At 41.0% G+C, this 20,262-nt stretch overlaps 1 protein-coding gene across 2 annotated transcripts in view; it reads right to left on the bottom strand.

Moving 5' to 3' along the window:
* Positions 1–20,262, bottom strand: part of JAK3 (Janus kinase 3) — a 207,916-nt gene that overhangs the window by 21,538 nt on the left and 166,116 nt on the right. For both annotated transcript variants that reach the window (XM_073593259.1, XM_073593268.1), the window contains exons 16-20: positions 18,653–18,804; positions 15,296–15,446; positions 15,078–15,211; positions 13,733–13,922; positions 1,179–1,303 (exon numbers count right to left, since the gene is read on the bottom strand). In XM_073593259.1, coding sequence (XP_073449360.1) covers positions 1,179–1,303; positions 13,733–13,922; positions 15,078–15,211; positions 15,296–15,446; positions 18,653–18,804 — 752 coding nt within the window. The remainder of the gene's footprint in view (positions 1–1,178; positions 1,304–13,732; positions 13,923–15,077; positions 15,212–15,295; positions 15,447–18,652; positions 18,805–20,262) is intronic.

Here is a 20,262-nt window from a genome sequence, read left to right as displayed (position 1 = left end):
TGACATACTACAGCAGATGACCAGACTGCGAATGTGACATATTACAGCAGATGACCAGACTGCGAATGTGACATACTACAGGAGATGACCAGACTGCGAATGTGACATACTACAGGAGATGACCAGACTGCGAATGTGACATACTACAGCAGATGACCAGACTGCGAATGCGACATACTACAGCAGATGACCAGACTGCAAATGTGACTACAGCAGATGACCAGAGACTGCGAATGTGACATACTACAGGAGATAACCAGACTGCGAATGTGACATACTACAGCAGATGACCAGACTGCGAATGTGACATACTACAGGAGATAACCAGACTGCGAATGTGACATACTACAGCAGATGACCAGACTGCGAATGTGACATACTACAGGAGATGACCAGACTGCGAATGTGACATACTACAGGAGATGACCAGACTGCGAATGCGACATACTACAGGAGATGACCAGACTGCGAATGCGACATACTACAGGAGATAACCAGTCTGCGAATGCGACTACAGCAGATGACCAGACTGCGAATGCGACATACTACAGCAGATGACCAAGTAGCCAGTTTTAAAATGTAAGCTTTCAGCAATGCACAGCTATACAGGGGGATAAAGAACATTGTCAGGGAGGGTTTAGTAATACTGAGTCTATAGGTAGAAAGACCTACCTGACCAGCCGGGCTCACCTCTCAGAGGTCCGGAGGCGGAGCTTTCTGCGGTAGGGGCGGGGCTTACGGCAGTAGGGCGGGGCTTGTGGCGGGGCTTACGGCGGTAGGGGGCGGGAATATTCGTGATCCAGGAGAGGTGATGTCAGTGCTCCGAGCACATATACAGAGTATATGGGGCAGGGCAGGGTCAGAGCGTCAGTGGAGCTCCCTGCCCCGCCCCTCCCTGCTGACAGAGCCTCCCTCAGCCTAAACCGAGCCCGACAGCCATCTGATAGAACACCAGCGCCGCGATCCTGCAGGCTGGCCGGGGCACCAGGGGCTATATTCATCTGGGAGGACAGGTGGGGGTTTTTTTTTCATGCAGAGGGCGGCTTTTTGCCGCCCCTTCCCCCCATGGCGCCCATGGCACTTGCCATGGCTGCCATACCTTAGATACGCCACTGCACTGATGTTATAAGATCTCAAAGCTGTACGGTATATTGTATGTTTTGTTTAAAAAAGCATACCTTGCAGATCTGGGATGCATAAAGTAGGAGGTGGTGGAATTCCAGCATATCCCTGTGCTTAGGAAGATATTCCTGTAAACTACCATTTGGAAGGTATTCCATAATCAGCTGGAAACTTCGGCGACCTTAATATAAAAATGTGTTAAACAGGCAGCTTTACATCTATATAAAATCTAAACAAAAGAAATAAATGGGATGGAAAATGCATAGGTATTGGGAGTGTGACATATAAACCTGTAACCTATTTTACCTGCCAAAGAAGCTGTAAAGCTGAGATAAGTGTATATACTTGTAGTCATGCAGTCTGCTCTGGGTGTGTGAATAAAAGAATTGCAGCCTAAATAGGAATTTCAGTCTGGTTTAAAAAAATTAGAAGCCAGCAGCTACAAACACTGTAACTGCTGACTTAAAGAAAAAAATGGTCCATGAAGCCCAGTTCTGTCTTCCCTGCAGCTGATTTCTCTTAGGGCTGCGAAACCCAGGCCCTGCCATCTTGGATTTGGGAGCCAGCGGTGACATCCTGATGATTTACAGCCAGCTCCCCACTGCGCAATATTGCGTGGCACCAGTAGATCAGTCCTGCAGCCTCCAGGGTTATGTGATGTTGTCCCAGGAGCTTAACCACTAAGGCTTAATGTACACGGGACATTTTTACAACCTCTCCTAAATGATTTAACTTGACAGATAGTAACCCATGTTTAAAATGTCAGTTTTACCGCATTTACATGGTGCGTTTAGCAGCGTTTTGCCACGTTTGCATTTAGAAGCATTTGAAAAAAAAAAATATATTTTTTTTTTCAAAAATAGCCAAAAATGAAAAACGCCTGTAAACAAAACGTGGCTAAACGAGAGTTACCGTGTTTAGCCGCGTTTGGCGTTTGAAATGCCTCTAAACACAGGTTCTGAACGCATTTTTTTGGGTTTCAAAAAAAGCCTCTAAACGCAACTGCCTAGAAACGACTATAAACGAACCTGTGTACATGTACTGATAAGATAACATAGAGGAGAGTTCAGGGGCAGTTGAAAAAAATGTCCAACTGTTCCTAAGGCCCCTTTCACACTGGGGCGGTGGGGGCGCTGGCGGTACAACAGCGCTATTTTTAGCGCTGCTGTACCGTCGTTCTTGCAGCGGTATTCGGCCGCTAGCGGTTCGGTTTTAACCCCCGCTGGTGGCCGAAAAAGGGTTAAATCCGCTCGTACAGCGTGGCTATAGCCGCGGTATTACCGCGGTATAGCCGCGCTGTCCCATTGATTTCAATGGGCAGGAGCGGTTTAGGAGCGGTGAATACACCGCTCCTTCCCCGCTCCAAAGAAGCGGCTCGCAGGACTTTTTTTACCATCCTGCGAGCGCACCGCTTCAGTGTGAAAGCCCTCGGGCTTTCACACTGAACAAACAGCGGAGGCTGTTTAGGGGCGGTTTTCAGGCGGTATTTTTAGCGCAATACCGCCTGAAAACCGCTCCAGTGTGAAAGGGGCCTAAACGTCCGTTTACCAGCATCAGTGTACATGAGGCCTTATAGTGCTGCTCAAGGTGCTCTGCTGGTAAAGAATCCAGTGTCTCACAACAATGTAAGGGTGCAGGCTGTTTTGTTCTTGAGGGAATGAGAGACACTGTGATGTGCGGTGTATCTTATCCCGTCAGGTTGTCCCACGAGAATACGAGTGGGGGGGGAGATGCAATCTGAGGTGATGTCACCCTCTCCTAGTCATGGATTAACAAAGTGGGTGGGGGCATCTGTCACAAAAAAGGTACGGAAAAAACAAAAAACGAAGTTTAAATTTGTTAGGAGGGGAGGAAAATGATGAGGAGTGAAAGTGTCTTTGTTAGAATATCAGAATTTATGAATGGTTGAGTTCTTGTGATAACTGAATTATATATATAAATATATATATCTTCTATGTATGGAAAAGGTGAAGTTATATAGGTTTTTATACTCATGAAAGTTTATGCTTAGTATGCATTTCTTGGGAGAGATTCATCTCACATATGGATACAATTTAGTGTAGACCATTTCACCTCCCCCATCGTAAGAGATAAAGTTACAATCTTTCCAAAGACACAAAGTTCCAATATGTTAAGAATATAAGCTGTTTCTTTACATTACTATATTTCTTGATTAGGATATTAATAAGAACACTGCATTTTAAATATATGTATACTAATATGTAGGATTTTATATGTTTAAAGGAAATGTATATATTGTAAGTTAAATGATTCTTAAATCATAGCTATTTTCACATAGTCATAGCCCCACCCTTAGGAATGTTGGAGTAATTTGAATTTCCCGGTCTTTTAAGCTTTTTGGCTCTTTGGGAAAGGTGGGGGTTAATTAAAGGAGTACAGACAGGCTGTGGGGAGAGGGACACTTGCACTGCAGCTCTCCACGAAGACACACAGACACACATCTCAAGACATACACACAGACATATCTGATTTAAACTTCATTTTAAGAATAATCTATTTTTGTATTCTACATTTTGACATTGTTTTTGTAACATTTTGCTAATTGATCATTAAATCAATTTTGGAGGTTTTACACGAGAACAGATTTTTCTTGGAACTTTTCTCATCAATATGAATTATTGAAATATAGTTATTAATACAACAACTAACTCGAATTTCTTCAGTGGCGAGCCTTTGCCAGATTATTTTTGTCCGAATATCGAATTTTTTTCAATAATTTCTCCTTCCACTTGTCAAGAGGGAATATCAGCAAAAACAGTGATTATTCAGACAAGCTTTCAGGAGAAATCGAAAAAGCTAATTTTCGGCATCATTGAATTGAACTTGGAAGGAAAAGAAACATCAGAATTGGTGAGATGTGTGCGCAAACGCAAGAAAAATCTGTTTCTTGATGACGTAATTTCCCGCCAAGAGAGGGAACGCGTGTTACATGAAGGAAGCCGTCTTACATTGGTAAGTTATGGATTTCATTCATGAATTATCCAGTGAGAGTGATTTAGAATTTAAAAATCTGTCAAAGTTTGTTAAAGATGATGAATTATGGTGTTACATGTTCAATGAATGCTTACAGGCTAATATGAAAATACAAAAGTCAAAATTTGCATTTAAGAAATTCAGCAAACAGGTTAGGAATTTGATTAAGTTAATTAACCACTTACCAACCGGCCCATAGCCGAATCACGGCTGCAGGGCGGTTGGATAACTCTGGGAGGACGTCATATGACGTCCTCCCGGAATTCCCCTATGGCGCGCCCCCTGGGGCGCGCACCCGAACACATCTGTGACCGCCGGGTCCAGAGGACCCGGCGCATCACGGATCCCGGTAAATGGCCGCTGATCGCGGCCATTTACCATGTGATCGCGCCGTCAAATGACGGCGCGATCACATGTAAACAGACCGGCGTCATCTGATGACGCCGGTTCCTCTCCTCCCCTCCTGTGTACCGATCGGTACACAGTGAGCGGGGAGGGGGATGGATGGATGTCTGCAGCGCTGTGGGCTGTATGTGTAGTGCCCACAGCGCTGCACAGAGACATCCATCCATCCATGCTCAGCCATCCCTAATGCTCTGCAATGCTGTGTAATACTCTGCAATACCCCCACAATACTCTGCAATGCTGTGCAATACTCTGCAATACGCCCACAATACTCTGCAATGCTGTGCAATACTCTGCAATGCCCCCACAATACTCTGCAATGCTGTGCAATACTCTGCAATGCCCCCACAATACTCTGCAATGCCCCCACAATACTCTGCAATGCCCCCACAATACTCTGCAATACCCCCACAATACTCTGCAATGCTGTGCAATACTCTGCAATGCCCCCACAATACTCTCCAATGCTGTGCAATACTCTGCAATGCCCCCACAATACTCTGCAATGCCCCCGCCATACTCTGTCATGCCCCCGCCATACTCTGCCATGCCCCCGCCATACTCCGCAATACCCCGCCATACTCCGCAATACCCCGCCATACTCCGCCATACCCCACCATACTCCGCCATACCCCGCCATACCCCGCCATACCCCGCCATACCCCGCCATACTCCGCCATACCCCGCCATACTCCGCCATACTCCGCCATACCCCGCCATACTCCGCCATACTCCGCCATACCCCGCCATACTCCGCCATACCCCGCCATACCCCACAATACCCCGCCATACTCCGCCATACCCCGCCATACCCTGCCATACCCCGCCATACCCCGCCATACTCCGCAATACCCCGCCATACTCCACAATACCCCGCCATACCCTGCCATGCTGAGCCATGCTCAGCTGTACTCGCCCTCTGTATGTGGCCAGGCTGTGGAAGTCTCACACATGTGGTATCGCCGTACTCAGGAGGAGCAGGAGAATCTATTTTGGGGTGTCATTTTTGGTATGTACATGTTATGTGGTAGAAATATTGTATAAATGGACAACTTTGTGTTAAAAAAAAAAAAAGCGTTTTAACCACTTCCCGCCCGCCGGCCGTCATACAATGTCTTTGACTTTGTGCGGGGATATCTGAATGATGGTTGCAGCTACAGGCATCATTCAGATATCAGCTTTTTCAGCCGGCGATTCCCTACACCATAGGAATGATCATAGCGGCTGTTCCACTGCTTGATCGTTCTTACGGGAGGCGAGAGGGGATGTCCCCCCCCTCCCACGCTTCTACCGACTCACCGCTACGATCGAAGCCAGGATCGTTTTTTTTTTTTTTTTTTTTTTATTTCGGGCTTCCCAGCCTAGAGGTGAGATGTGGGGTCTTATTGACCCCATATCTCACTGTAAAGAGGACCTGTCATGCCATATTCCTATTACAAGGATGTTTATATTCCTTGTAATAGGAATAAAAGTGGTCAAAACTTTTTTTTTTTGGAAAAAAGCATCAAACTAAAATAAATAAAGTAAAACGAACAATAAAAAAAAAAATTTTAAAGCGCCCCTGTCCCTGTGTGCTCGCATGCAAAAGCGAACGCATACGTAAGTCCCGCCCACATATGAAAACGGTGTTCAAACCACACATGTGAGGTATCGCTGCGATCGGTAGAGCGAGAGCAATAATTTTGGCCCTAGACCTCCTCTGTAACTCAAAACATGTAACCAGTAAAAAATTTTAAAGCGTCGCCTATGGGGATTTTTGAGTAGCAAAGTTTGGCGCCATTCCACAAGCGCGTGCAATTTTGAAAGTTGACATGTTCGGTATCTATTTACTCGGCATAACTTCATCTTTCACATTATGCAAAAACATTAGGCTAACTTTACTGTTTTGGTTTTTGTAAAGCACAAAACAGTTTTTTTTCCAAAAAAAACGCGTTTAAAAAATTGCTGCGCAAATACCGTGCGAGATAAAAAGTTGCAACGACCGCCATTGTATTCTCTAGGGTCTTTGCTAAAAAAACATATATAATGTTTTGGGGTTCTATGTAATTTTCTAGCTAATAAATGATGATTTTTACATGTAGGAGAGAAATGTCAGAATTGGCCTGGGTGCTCCAGAACGCCTGAAGGTGCTCCCCTGCATGTTGGGCCTCTGTATGTGGCCACGCTGTGTAAAAGTCTCACACATGTGGTATCGCCGTACTCGGGAGTAATAGCAAAATGTGTTTTGGGGTGTAATTTGTGCTATGCATATGCGGTGTGTGAGAAATAACCTGCTAATATGACAATTTTGTGGGAAAAAAAAAAGTAAAAAAAAAAACCTTGATTTTGCAAAGAATTGTGGGAAAAAATGACAACTTCAAAAAACTCACCATGCATCTTTCTAAATACCTTGAAATGTCTTCTTTCCAAAAAGGGGTCATTTGGGGGGTATTTGTACTTTTCTGGAATGTTAGGGTCTCAAGAAATTAGATAGGCCGTCAGTACTTCAGGTGTGATCAATTTTCAGATATTCGCACCATAGCTTTTGGACTCTATAACTTTCACAAAGACCAAATAATATCCACCGATTTGGGTTAATTTTACCAAAGATATGTAGCGGTATAAATTTTGGCCAAAATATATGAAGAAAAATTACTAATTTGCAAAATATTATAACAGAAATAAAGAAAAATGTATTTTTTTACAGATTTTTCGGTCTTTTTTCTTTTACGGCGCAAAAAATAAAGAACCCAGCGGTGATTAAATACCACCAAAAGAAAGCTCCATTTGTGTGAAAAAAAGGACAAAAATTTCATATAGATACAGTGTTGCATGACTGAGTAATTGTCATTCAAAATGTGAGAGCACCAAAAGCTGAAAATTGGTCTGGTTAGGAAGGGGGTTTAAGTGCCCAGTGGTCAAGTGGTTAAAGTTTATGATACAATGGTATCAGGAGTTTTTGGAAGCAATGTAGTTGGTACAAAAGAGGAAACAAAGGACAATAGTTTATGTACTAATTGTCAGATTTTGACTGAAAGGATAGATGATTTGCAGAATGCAATTCAAATAAAGGATATTCAGTTGTCTGAGTATAATAATGAGAATAATGTAATAATGAGAATAATGTAACGTTTTAAAGCAGAGTCAAGCAAGAGTTTAGAGATTAATGTTAATGTAGACTCTATGAATGTTACTGCAGATTCTATGCAGAAGCCTTTTGTACAAGATATGCGGTCTATAGGCCAGGAACATGAAGTTTTGCTTAAAACAAAAATACTGAATAAAGCTGCTGAATGCAGACGCCGTTTAGATAAAGAAAAGCAAAATGGCGTTCAGAGTGCCACGTGTAAGGCCACACCCAGAGGTGGTGAGATACACGTCACAGGCAGAACTAAAGTTTCAGAGCAGACAGGAAATACTTCCCTACATACTACACAAAGGAAAACTTTGAAAGTAGAAAATACAGAACATATTTCTGAGCAATATATTCTTTCTTCTTCAAACAATAGTTTGACTGATTTGCCTTATGCTTCAGAAGTCAAACAGATCAGTACATTGACTGTTAATGACAGTTCAATCAATTTGAAAAACAATGATGAAAATGAGAGGGATGGATTACTTCCATCATCATCAGGATTTAGGAAAAAAGGTTTTGAGTCATCTCCAACATTAAAATATGTGACTTCACTTTTATTAGTTGAAAGTGGAAGGCCATGGTTACATGGTTTATTAAATGGCAAGGATACTAAATGGTTAATAGATTTAGGATCTAAACTAAGTTTAACTAAAAACAAATTACATGTGAATATTGATTCTCCAAAATGTAATTTAATTGGTTTCAATGGAAAAGGAAATACAGTTGCAGATAAAGTTTCTGGTGTGAATTTCGAGATTCCAGGAGTTTTAAAAATTAAAATAGACATCTGGTGTTGCCAAAATACAGAGAATATTTTAGGCATGGATGTGATTAGTAAATTAGATTGGATTATTGATTTAAGTAATTCTACTATATGGAAAGATTCATCTAGGCCCAAATCTAGGTTAATAGATTCTTCCATGTACAATAATGTTGGAAGTATTTGTACAGCAGTCGCTGACATTTCTTCAGATTTTAATTGGCCACACACAGGAACCAATCTCGAATTGGAACAATCGGTAAGAGCACATAAAAGTCTTTGGAGTCAGAACAAAATGGATACAGGTTTGTTTAAAGATATTGAGATAGAAATTGAGGGACGAGACCCTGAACCCCAAATTCAAAATAAGTTGCCACAAGAATCAATAGGTCCAGTTTCTGACATTTTACAATCATTTTTACAACAAGGAATATTAAAGAAGGCACAATCAGTGGTAAATAATTGTATTTGGCCTATCAAGAATGCTGATGATTCGTATTCTTTATCAGTTGATTTAAGATCACTGAATAAATGCATTACAAATAACAAACCTATTGTTCCTAATTTAAATTTAATGTCACAAATGGATGCCAAGGCCAAAGTATTTTCAGTACTGGAAATTTCCAATAGTCATTTTTCAGTACCAGTAACAAACAGCTGTCATTATAAACTTGCCTTCAGTTTCAATAAAGAAACTTATGCCTTCACTAGAATAATTCCAGAAATGGAAATCAGTGACGGAATAGTGCACGAGTGCTTGGAGAAAGTTTTATCAAAATTTTCTAGACCAAAATGTATTTTCCAACATGTGGACAAAATTTTGTTGTCTACCCAAAATACAGAGGAACATGTCACTCTGTTGACAGAGTTATTTACTCTGTTACAAACAGCAGGATTGAAATTGAACACAGAGTCAGTTCAGTTAATGAAAGATAAAGTTAACTTTCTTCATATGCAAATTAGTCATGGACAGAGAATGTTATCACAGGAAAAAGTTAGAAACATTTCTGCTATTCCAGTTCCAACATCTTACAAGGCATTATATCAATTTTTGAGTGAGGTAAATTCTTGCAAAGAATTTTACAGGAATACGATGATAAAGTTAAACCATTATTTGATTTCCTGAAACAAAAAGATGTTGTGTTTGATCAATGGTCTCAAACCCATACAGATGTTTTTGAAATGTTGAAAAAAGATTTGCAGAATGCTGTTTCATTGCATACAATCGAAATTGGAATATCTATGCCTGTTTTATTGTCTACTAAGGTATCTGAGAATTCCATCTCAGTAATTTTATTTCAGGTAAAAGGTGGTGAACCGAAAATAATAGGTTTTTTCTCCAGAGGTTTGACAAATATGGAAAAGACTTTTGACACAAATATGAAGCAATTGTTAAGTGTTTATTTTGCAGTCAAAGTAACAGAAAAGATTGTGAGATCTAGGATGATCATATTACGGACACCTGATCTGTCATTAAAAATTCTTTTTAAGAGAATTCATTCAGGAGAATTATATGACAAATATTGCCCATTTTTTAAAACTTTAAAATCTAAACCCATAGAGGTAGATGTGATAACAGAACATTCTCAGCTAAATTTATTCAGAAAGCCTATAAATGGGATTGTTAGAACAAGTGCTGAGAGATGCTTTGAGACAGGATTTGTCAATAATATTAAGAATTGTTCAACAGGTCTTTCTAGGTGTTACCCAAAGAATGGTTATACTATTCAGCAAAAATTCTACAGAAAATGCTGAATTGAAAATGTTAGAAGTACAGTACAGCACACATTACTCTGAAATATTATAGAGGAGAAGTGAATGGATACTATTTACTTTTATCTTCTGGGGTAATTTAAAATCTTTTATTTGGTTTATGAAAACAAGATTTTATATTATGACTAAAAAAAGAGAAATTGCGTCCTGTCATTTAAATACACAGAATAATAAATTAGAGTATAGGTCATTTTAAGAAAAATAGAGCAAAGTAAGGTAATTAGAAATGTTATTATTAAAATATGGTTTGTATGTCATAATTAGAATTTTGGTATGTAAAATGAATAAGTAAATGAAGGTATATTTTGCATGTATATAGCCTCCCTGGCGGTATGATTATTTCGGATTTTAGGTGCTGAAAGCGGTACCATTATTTTGCATGGAAATTTGGCGTTTTATATTGTAGGTCTGTAAATCTTAACAATAACACACTTAAATCTGTCCAAACCAGAGTCTAGTAGATATCCCGGGTATTATAAAGTTTGAAACACAAAAACATAAATTATAATATAATAAATAAAAATAAATAATTAAAAAAAATTTAAAAAAATAGTAATAAAATAAATTTCCCCACAATTCACTATCGCTCAATTCTGCAAGTGTTCTAATTTATTATCGCTGTTTTCTAGCTGGTCTAAAGCCACTTTTGACGTAAAGGGACACTTTTTGGTTGCTATGGACAATCTCCAGTTTCCAGGCAGAAAGAACAGTGTATATCATGTAAAACTGCATGCAGGGCATGGGCCAGAGCACTGGGGACAAAAGGGATGTGAAATCATTTCATACAGTACTGTAATCTGTAAGATTACAGTACTGTATGTGTTATGATTTTGATAGTTTCTTGAATTTGCCGCCAGGCTCCGCCCCCGTGCGTCGCGCCGCTCGCAGGGAACGGAGCCTGGCACGGAGAGGTTTCGGAGGAGGACGGAGCCCTCGGACACTGCGGGGGACATCGCAGGATCCCGGGGACAAGGTAAGTAACGCCGCCCCAGGATCCTGCAATGCGATCCCGAGTGTGGCTCGGGGTTACCGTTAATGGTACTGAATTTTAACCCCGAGCCACACTCGGGAAAACCGCCAGGGAGGTTAAATTCTCAATAATGATACTGCATTCTTTTTTAGGATCTGACTTGTAAGTCACCAAAAATTTAATATTTCTAGACCTTCCAGATGGGAACAAAATCTTGAAGTTTAAGAATATCAGTTCTGGGAGAAGAATTGACAGAAGAGATTCATTCGTTATAATTATTGTTGTCATTTTAATGTTCAATAAAGTTTTTCCAACTTTACAGAGTGCAGGAAGAAGAAGAAAAAATTCTCGAGAACCTCTGATAAGAGAGGAAATTCAAAAAACAATGGACTTTTGATTTTTGACTACTGATGAAATAATTTATCCATCAGATATATTACAGTTTTTATATATCATTTTTATGTGACAGGACATGTTTATCATATCAAGATGAGATATTTTTTACACATCATTTTTTACACTCATATATAGTGTATTTTCAGAGTTGAAAGGGTTAAACATCCCTACAATAGAGTCATTCTAGTTAGAGGGAACATCTGTTGTTAATTAAGACAGAGTACATTTTTCTTAAAGGTACATAAACAAGATAGGACTAACTTTACATTGTAATATGTATTTAGTTTTGAAATCATCTCACTTATATGAACAAATTGAAGTTAAGAACATATTTTATGTTTAATTTTGACAAGGTTATTAGAAAGGTTTTATGGATTATAGATTTATGTTAAACACAATTTGGAGGGAAAATATAAAACAAATTTCTGAAGTGATATCTGTATTTCAAAGTATTGTACAACAATGTTACATTTATGAATCATGAAATTAAGGGGATTGATTTATTTGGTAAAAGAAAAAGAAAATAATGAGGGTGAAAATATTTTTTATGGTATATGAAGATGAAGGGTTATAAATTCACTTTTCCTTATATAGAATCAAATTTGAAAATATATATTTGAGTCAATTATCTTAAGATCTTTGAGGATGAATGAATACGGATGTGATGCGTTTGAGGTATAAATGGATTTAGAGTTAGATTCAGATTTATTTAGATTTAAAATGATAAGATTAATTTAAATCAATCATTTTGAGAGGGAAATGTTAGAATATCAGAATTTATGAATGGTTGAGTTCTTGTGATAATTGAATTATATATATAAATATATATATAAATATATATATCTTCTATGTATGGAAAAGGTGAAGTTATATAGGTTTTTATACTCATGAAAGTTTATGCTGGTATAGGCTTAGTATGCATTTCTTGGGAGAGATTCATCTCACATATGGATACAATTTAGTGTAGACCATTTCACCTCCCCCATCGTAAGAGATAAAGTTACAATCTTTCCAAAGACACAAAGTTCCAATATGTAAGAATATAAGCTGTTTCTTTACATTACTATATGTCTTGATTAGGATATTAATAAGAGCACTGCATTTTAAATATATGTATACTAATATGTAGGATTTTATATGTTTAAAGGAAATGTATATATTGTAAGTTAAATGATTCTTAAATCATAGCTATTTTCACATAGTCATAGCCCCACCCTTAGGAATGTTGGAGTAATTCGAATTTCCCGGTCTTTTAAGCTTTTTGGCTCTTTGGGAAAGGTGGGGGTTAATTAAAGGAGTACAGACAGGCTGTGGGGAGAGGGGCACTTGCACTGCAGCTCTCCATGAAGACACACACACACAGACACACATCTCAAGACATACACACAGACATATCTGATTTAAACTTCATTTTAAGAATAATCTATTTTTGTATTCTACATTTTGACATTGTTTTTGTAACATTTTGCTAATTGATCATTAAATCAATTTTGGAGGTTTTACACGAGAACTTAACGGATTTTTCTTGGAACTTTTCTCATCAATATGAATTATTGAAATATAGTTATTAATACAGTAGTAACTCAATTTCTACAGTCTTTGGGGCCTCATGCACACTGGAAATTTTTACCAGGGTTTGGGGGTGCCCGACAATATTTTTCTGCCTCTAAACACCCCTCAATATTAGTCTATGTGTCCATGCACGCATAGGTGTTTAAGGGACTTTAGAGGCAGGAAAAAAAACCCCACAGCAAGTGTGTCCAGAGGCAGTGGCCATTACGCTCAGGTGTGAATCCAGCCTTACAGCTACATGGACTTTTTTTTTTTTTAAAGCATATCACAAACCTATGAAGGACAAACGTGCCAAAGAAGCTCCGGAACTTTTTTTTTTGGAATTGAGCGTGGCGCCTTTTTTCACTGCAAGTCTTGGCACGTTTGTAGCATGGCAAATCGCGTGTCGGCTACCCGTGTTTGGAGTGCCATAAACAATTAATGGCACCGCAAGCGTGACATGCGTTTGCAGAACGCGCAGCAGAACACGCGTTTTCTGTGCACTTTATCGCGTGTTCCAGAAACACCAGATGTGGCTGGTGCCTAAAAGACTAGTACAGTAATAAATGAAAACAAACAGTACTCATAAAGAAAATTGGTGAGGATGTAAAAAAGTAATGTAGATAAATATGCAGCTCTGCTTGACCTGCACTGTAACAGATCCCTTTGTACTTGACAATGTAATCACTGTGGAGGGCACGCAGAATCAGGCTCTCTCTGTTGAAGTCCCGAACATGCTCAGCTGTGCTTTGCTGGAGCTTTTTTACTGCCACCAGCTCTCCTGTGTTGTCACCCAAAGGATCATATCTGCAAAGTTCAACACTGCCAAAATTACCCTGAGAAAGATAAAAAAAAGTATAAAAACTAGGAATTAATGAACAGTTACTAATTTTTAATTTGGCAAAACACGTTTTTGTCTTCTGTAATGATGCCACACCCAGTGCGGACGTTTTATGCCAGCTAGGGTTGCCACCTGTCTGGGTTTTGAATCATGTGTCGGACGGACTGAAACCCGGACGCATTATTCAAACCAGGCTGCGGCTCCCCAAGTAACCAAGATAGTCACACATAAATCTGTTGCCGTTCAGGAGCGGCGGCCGGCTGTCTGGGGGCAGGTTCTGCATCAATAGGTGGCAAGGGGATGATGTCAGCAAGAGCAATTTGGCACACCCACTGTTTGCTGCATGCTATACTACTCTTCTTGGGGCATCCAAAGGTGTCCCAAGCCACTAAAGTGTTTGGGTTTGGCTTGAAGAAAAGGTGGCAACCCTAATGCCAGCATACATTGGTATCATCAACAAACACTGAAACTGAGCTCTTGATTCCAACATCTATATCATTAAAGTGGTACTCTCAATCAACATTGACTATTTTTAATCCTTATGCTGCTAGCATTAGTAAATAGATAGGAACCTATATATTTTAGTTACTTGTTTTGAACTATTTTTTACATTTCTTCAATTACTTCCTGGTTTCCAGGCCTAGGCAAACAATGTCATACTTCTCAGTATGTCTTCTGGAGGAGAGGAGGTTTTTTTCAGCTAAGCACATCCTCCTGCTTGTATGCCTATGCTAAGGGCAGATGGCTTCCAGAAAGTCAATGCTACATTAATCATCTGCCCTTACTCAAGATGGCCATGTCCAGAAATGCTAGGGGAGGGTTTTTCAAAGTGATTTCTCAACAAAATAAAGCAAGGAGACATGGATGGATGGGTGTGTTTGCTTTGAATATTAAAAGTGAATTAAGTAGCATTTTTGCGTTGTGGTGCTCAGATGCAGTGTAGTTCCACTTTAAGCAACAGACTGGCCCCAAGACAGAACCCAGGGGTGCACCGCTCACGGCTTAAGACCATCACAGACTCCATAGTTACACTACAGTACCGTATAATGACAGAAAGGTCACACAGATCTACTCAAATATTTCCATTAGAATTACATACAAATACAACTATAAACTTGATTGCCAAGAGATAAAAAAAAAGAAACATCACCTTGCCAAGAACTGATAAATATTTAAGATGTCTTTCTTCATATACACTGGGGTCCTGGTATTCCCAGGCATGGTCACAAACCCTGGATCCCTCTTTTGATTGTTGCCCCTTGGAATCCACTAACAGCTCATAATCTGTGAGAAGACAAACTTAATTTGTCATCACAAGTCTCCTGCCTCAAAAACATTGCATACACAAAAGAAATCACTTTATCCCACCAGATGCAATAAGGTTGTTTAGCTCTCGAATGACAGAACGAAATGATGGTCTTAAGGCGAGGTTGTAGGACATGCACTGCTGCTCTAAGCTTGCCAACTCTATCCAGTGTGGTGCTGGAAGTTGTGTCTGATCTTTGTAAAACTGTAATTTCTGTTTAAAGAGAAGTAGTTAATCAGAGACATGAACAATGTGGTAACAAATGAATAACAAATGGTAATAAAACAGCTTTCAATGCATTATATATTGACTTATCCTTATGCCACTTAGATCCCTTTCACATAGGATGGACTCCACCTCTCCGCTGATCCCCTCTGAGCAGGCAGAGTAAACACGTACACAGCCCGCTGTTCTCTATGGGGCTGTTGGAAGGAAACGGACCGCCTGTCTGTTTCCATCCTACTGTCTTCCCATCTGATCGACGGATAGGGAACAGATCCCTATTCGTCTGTTTTTAGCAGACTGGATCAGATATCAGCGGACACATGTCCGCTGACATTCGCCCTCTCCATAGAGAGCACTGGATGATCGGATCCGGGTGAAAAATTGACAGATGGACCCCATCGGTCTATCAGTGTGCAAGGGGCCTTATTGTGTTTAGCCTCAACAACAATTAATATAAAGCTGGCCATATATGGCTCAGTTTTTTTTTTTTTTTATCAGCTGGCAGGTGTTTAGGATGGGGTGGAGACACTAGTATTGGATTTTTTACTTACATTTTTTACAGGCAAACTTTTTGCCTTTTGAATCACTTTAAATGTGGTGGCTACATTAGTTTTCTTGTTTAGGCCTCATGCACACAGGACGTTTTTACAGCTACTTTTACCAGCATCAGACTTTTTTTTTGCAGCTTAAAAACACCTCTCCATGTTATTCTATGGCCTCATGCGCACACACAGGCTTTTACGAGCTGTAAGTGACATAGACATTTTCAAGCTGCCAAAAAAACCAAGGCCAGCGCATTCCGAGGACCAGTGTTACAGCTGTAAAAACGTCTGTCGCTGCTAAAAGCTGCTAAACACGGTGATGTCCTCTCCCTTCCCTTGCTCTTCTCCCTTCCCTTGCTCTTCTCCCTCCTCTGGTGATGTCTTCTCTCCTCTCCAGTTTTTCTCCCTTCTCTGGTTCTTCTCCCTCCTCTGGTTCTTCTCCCTCCTCCAGTGATGTCTTCTCCCCTCTCCGGGGCATGATGGGAAGGTGACGTCACAAGGGGCAGGATCTCCAGATGAAGTCACCGGGTGACCACGCCCCATGGCTATATAAGTAACGACACACACTGGACCTAACAAATCAGTAGGAGCTAGCCATCAGAGGAAGAAAACAGCAGAAGAAGGCAGCGGAGGGAGAAGACATCAGCGGAGAGGGAAAAGAACCGGAGAGGGGAGAAGACATCACCGGAGGAGGGAGAAGACCCGGATAGTGGAGAAGACATCACCAGAGAGGGGAGATGACCAGAGGGAGAAGACATGTTAGAGCTGCTTTAACCACTTCAGCCCCGGAAGAATTTGCCCCCTTCCTGACCAGAGCACTTTTTGCGATTCGGCACTGCTTCATTTTAATTGACAATTGTGCGGTCGTGCGAAGTGGCTCCCAAACAAAATTGACGTCCGTTTTTTCCCACAAATAGAGCTTTCTTTTGGTGGTATTTGATCACCCCTGCGTTTTTTATTTTTTGCGTATAAACAAAAAAGAGCTACAATTTTGAAAAAAACGCATTATTTTTTACTTTTTGCTATAATAAATATCCCCCAAAAATATATAAAAAAACAATTTTTTTCCTCAGTTTAGGCCGATACATATTCTTCTACATATTTTTGGTAAAAAAAATTGCAATAAGCGATTATTGATCGGTTTGCGCAAAAGTTATAGTGTTTACAAAACAGGGGATAGTTTTATGGCATTTTTATTAATAATTTTTTTTTTTTAAATGGCGGCGATCAGCGATTTTTTTTCGTGACTGCGACATTATGGCGGACACATCTATGGCGGACACATCAGACATTTTTGACACATTTTTGGGGCCATTGTCATTTATACAGCAATCAGTGCTATACAAATGCACTGATTCCTGTGTAAATGACACTGGCAGTGAAGGGGTTAACCACTAGGTGACAGTGTAGGGGTTAAGTGTGTCCTAGGGGCGTGTTTCTAACTGTGGGGGGCATGACTGTGTGTGACACGTCACTGATCTCTGCTCCGATGATAGGGAGCAGAGATCCAGTGACACTGTCACTAGGCAGAATGGGGAGATGCTTGTTTACATTAGCATCTCCCCATTCTTCCTCCCCGTGAGGCGATCGCGGGTATCCCTGCGGCGTTCGAGTCCACAGGACCCACGACCCGACTCATGGAGCTTGCCGCGGGCGCATGCGCGCGCCCGCTGGCTGCCTCTTAAAGGGGAATGTACAGGTGCGTGATTCTGCCTGTACGAGCCCTTCTACCGCAGTATAGCTGCGTGAGGCGGTCGGCAAGCGGTTAATAAAGGACTTTGTCAAAAAACCTGTGTACTGTTTTTATTTATTTTGATACCTTTTTGGGTGAATGGGTAGGGGTACAATGTACCCCTTTCTCATTCACATAGGGTGGGGGGCCAGGATCTGGGGGCCCCATCTTAAAGGGGGCTTCCAGATTCCGATAAGCCGCCCCCCCTGCAGGTGCTGACAACCACGTCCCAGGGTTGTGGGGAAGAGGCCCTTGTCCCCACCAACATGAGGGTAAGGTGCTTTGGGGTAGGGGGGGTGCAGAGCCCCCCATGTTGAGGGCATGTGGCCTGGTATGGTCCAGGAGATGGGGGGACGCGCTTGCATTTGTTCCCCCTGCCATCCTGACCTGCCGGACTGCATGCTCGGATAAGGGCTTGGTATGGGTTTTGGGGGGGGGGGGACCCCATGCCATTTATTTTGCTGTGGGGGTTCCCTCAAAATCCATACCAAAACGGTCTGGTATGGTCTTGGGGGGAACCCCATGACATTTTTTTTTATTTTGGCGAGGGGTTCCCCTTCAAGATCCTCAGCGCACAAGTCGCACCACAAGTCGGATCACCATGTTCCAACTTGGATATGACTTCTATTCAAATCAATAGGCTCTCATAGGGAACCACTGATTTTGAACAGAGGCAGAGAAACGCTGATAAAAGCTAGCGCGGCACATTTTTACAACAGGCATCTGACACTCCTGGGACTTGCTCATGTTATATTAAAGATGCTAACAAGTGTAGGGGATATTACAGGAAAATGTTTCTAAAAACTAGTGTAAAAAAAACAAGCATATGGCTTTTTACCAATAAAAAAGTAACATATGTTGCAAAGACATACACATAAGTAGTCACACCATTAACTGTTTACATCATTAATAGTACACACCTTCTCTGGTTCTTCTGCAGTAAGGGGTACAATACCATCATTAAAGATCTCCCATAGAGTGACCCCAAAGCTCCAACAATCAGACTCTAGAACTAGGGCTTTGGGATCAGATACACATTCTGGAGCCAGCCATGGAATTCTCTCTAGCAGCACTACAAATGTAAAAAAGTAGGCATTTAAAAAGCATGTTAGTATGTAAACAGTATAATATAAAGCAAGTACTGTACACAAAAATGTCTTAAGAGTATTGACATATGTACAATTTTGCAAATGCTAACAATGCACATCTTAAAATATGCAGTAAGTTTGACTTTGCTTTGCCTTCACTTGCTGCATGCTTACTCGGTGTCAGAAGTTAGACAAGGGCAGGCAACTAGCATTTTCAGAAACAAGGTCAGAAATAGTAGATGCAACAGGAGGGATTTACTAACACTGGAGAATGCAAAATCTGGTGCAGCTTTGCAAAGAAACCAGCTTCACAGGTTTTATTGTCAAAGCTTAAAGTGATACTAAAGTCTTATTTGTTTTTGTTTAAAAATAACAATCATGTCATACTTACCTGCTCTGTGTAAAGGTTTTGCACAGAACAGCGCAGATCTTCCTCTTCTCGGGTCCCCAGCTGACACTCCTTGCCCCTACCTCCTGGCGAGTGCCCCCACAGCAAGCAGCTTGCTATGGGGGGCACCCGAGACGAGCCACTGCTTCGTGTGTCCATTTGGCCCCACCTCCTCTCTCTTCTCATTGATGGGTGGCACTGATGAGTGGTACTGATAGGTGGCACTGTTAGGGGGCACTGGCATCATTGATGGGCACAGAGTGTCATCCCTATTGGGCACTGATTGGCATCACTGGTGGTGCTGGGTGGGCATCCTCAATGGGTCTGCACTGATAATCAATGCACTGATTATCAGGGCAGACCCCCTCCCCTTATCAGGATAGCAGCTGACCGTCTCTCCCAGCTGAACACGCGGTAAAGAGTTACGTCAGAGGCTCTTTACCAGGATCGGAGATGCAGTGTGTCAGATTGACACACCAATCCACCGATAGCTGTGGGCACACGCTAGCGGCTTACCCTGACATATCACGTCTAGTCAGGATAACAACCACTTTGTGCACGTCATATTGCTATATGGCGGGTGGAAAGTGGTTAGGAATGCATTAAGATAAAAAAAAACCTCTGCCTTTAGAACCACTTTAATTGAATAAGATGAAAATAGAAGCTGATTGGCCACCATGCACAGCTGCACCACATTCAGAGTGCTCCAGTTTTAGTAAATCTCCCCTTATATTTATCTTGTGGTTTTAACCCTATAACAAAGTGCTGTAATTAGAAAGAAGGAGTCCTGTTTAAAGTAATGCTATTGCATGCACTGCTTGCAACATGCAATCAAATAAAAATAAATTACAATCACATGTATCTGCCATGATTTAAATTTACCGGTGTATCCTGGCTAATGCCCACATTCCCGAATCGCTGCAAATCGCGGGATACCCTTGCAATCTCCATCACTTCCAATGGCACCCCGATCATGGCATGATTTTCGTCTGACAAATCGCTATAAGATTGTGCAAAAAGAATTGCGGTACAGAACTTCTTTTGGGCGACAGGC

This window comes from Aquarana catesbeiana, linkage group LG01, assembly GCF_042186555.1.
Source record: "Aquarana catesbeiana isolate 2022-GZ linkage group LG01, ASM4218655v1, whole genome shotgun sequence".
Lineage (NCBI taxonomy): Eukaryota > Metazoa > Chordata > Amphibia > Anura > Ranidae > Aquarana > Aquarana catesbeiana.
This window is presented reverse-complemented; position numbering and strand designations above follow the sequence as displayed.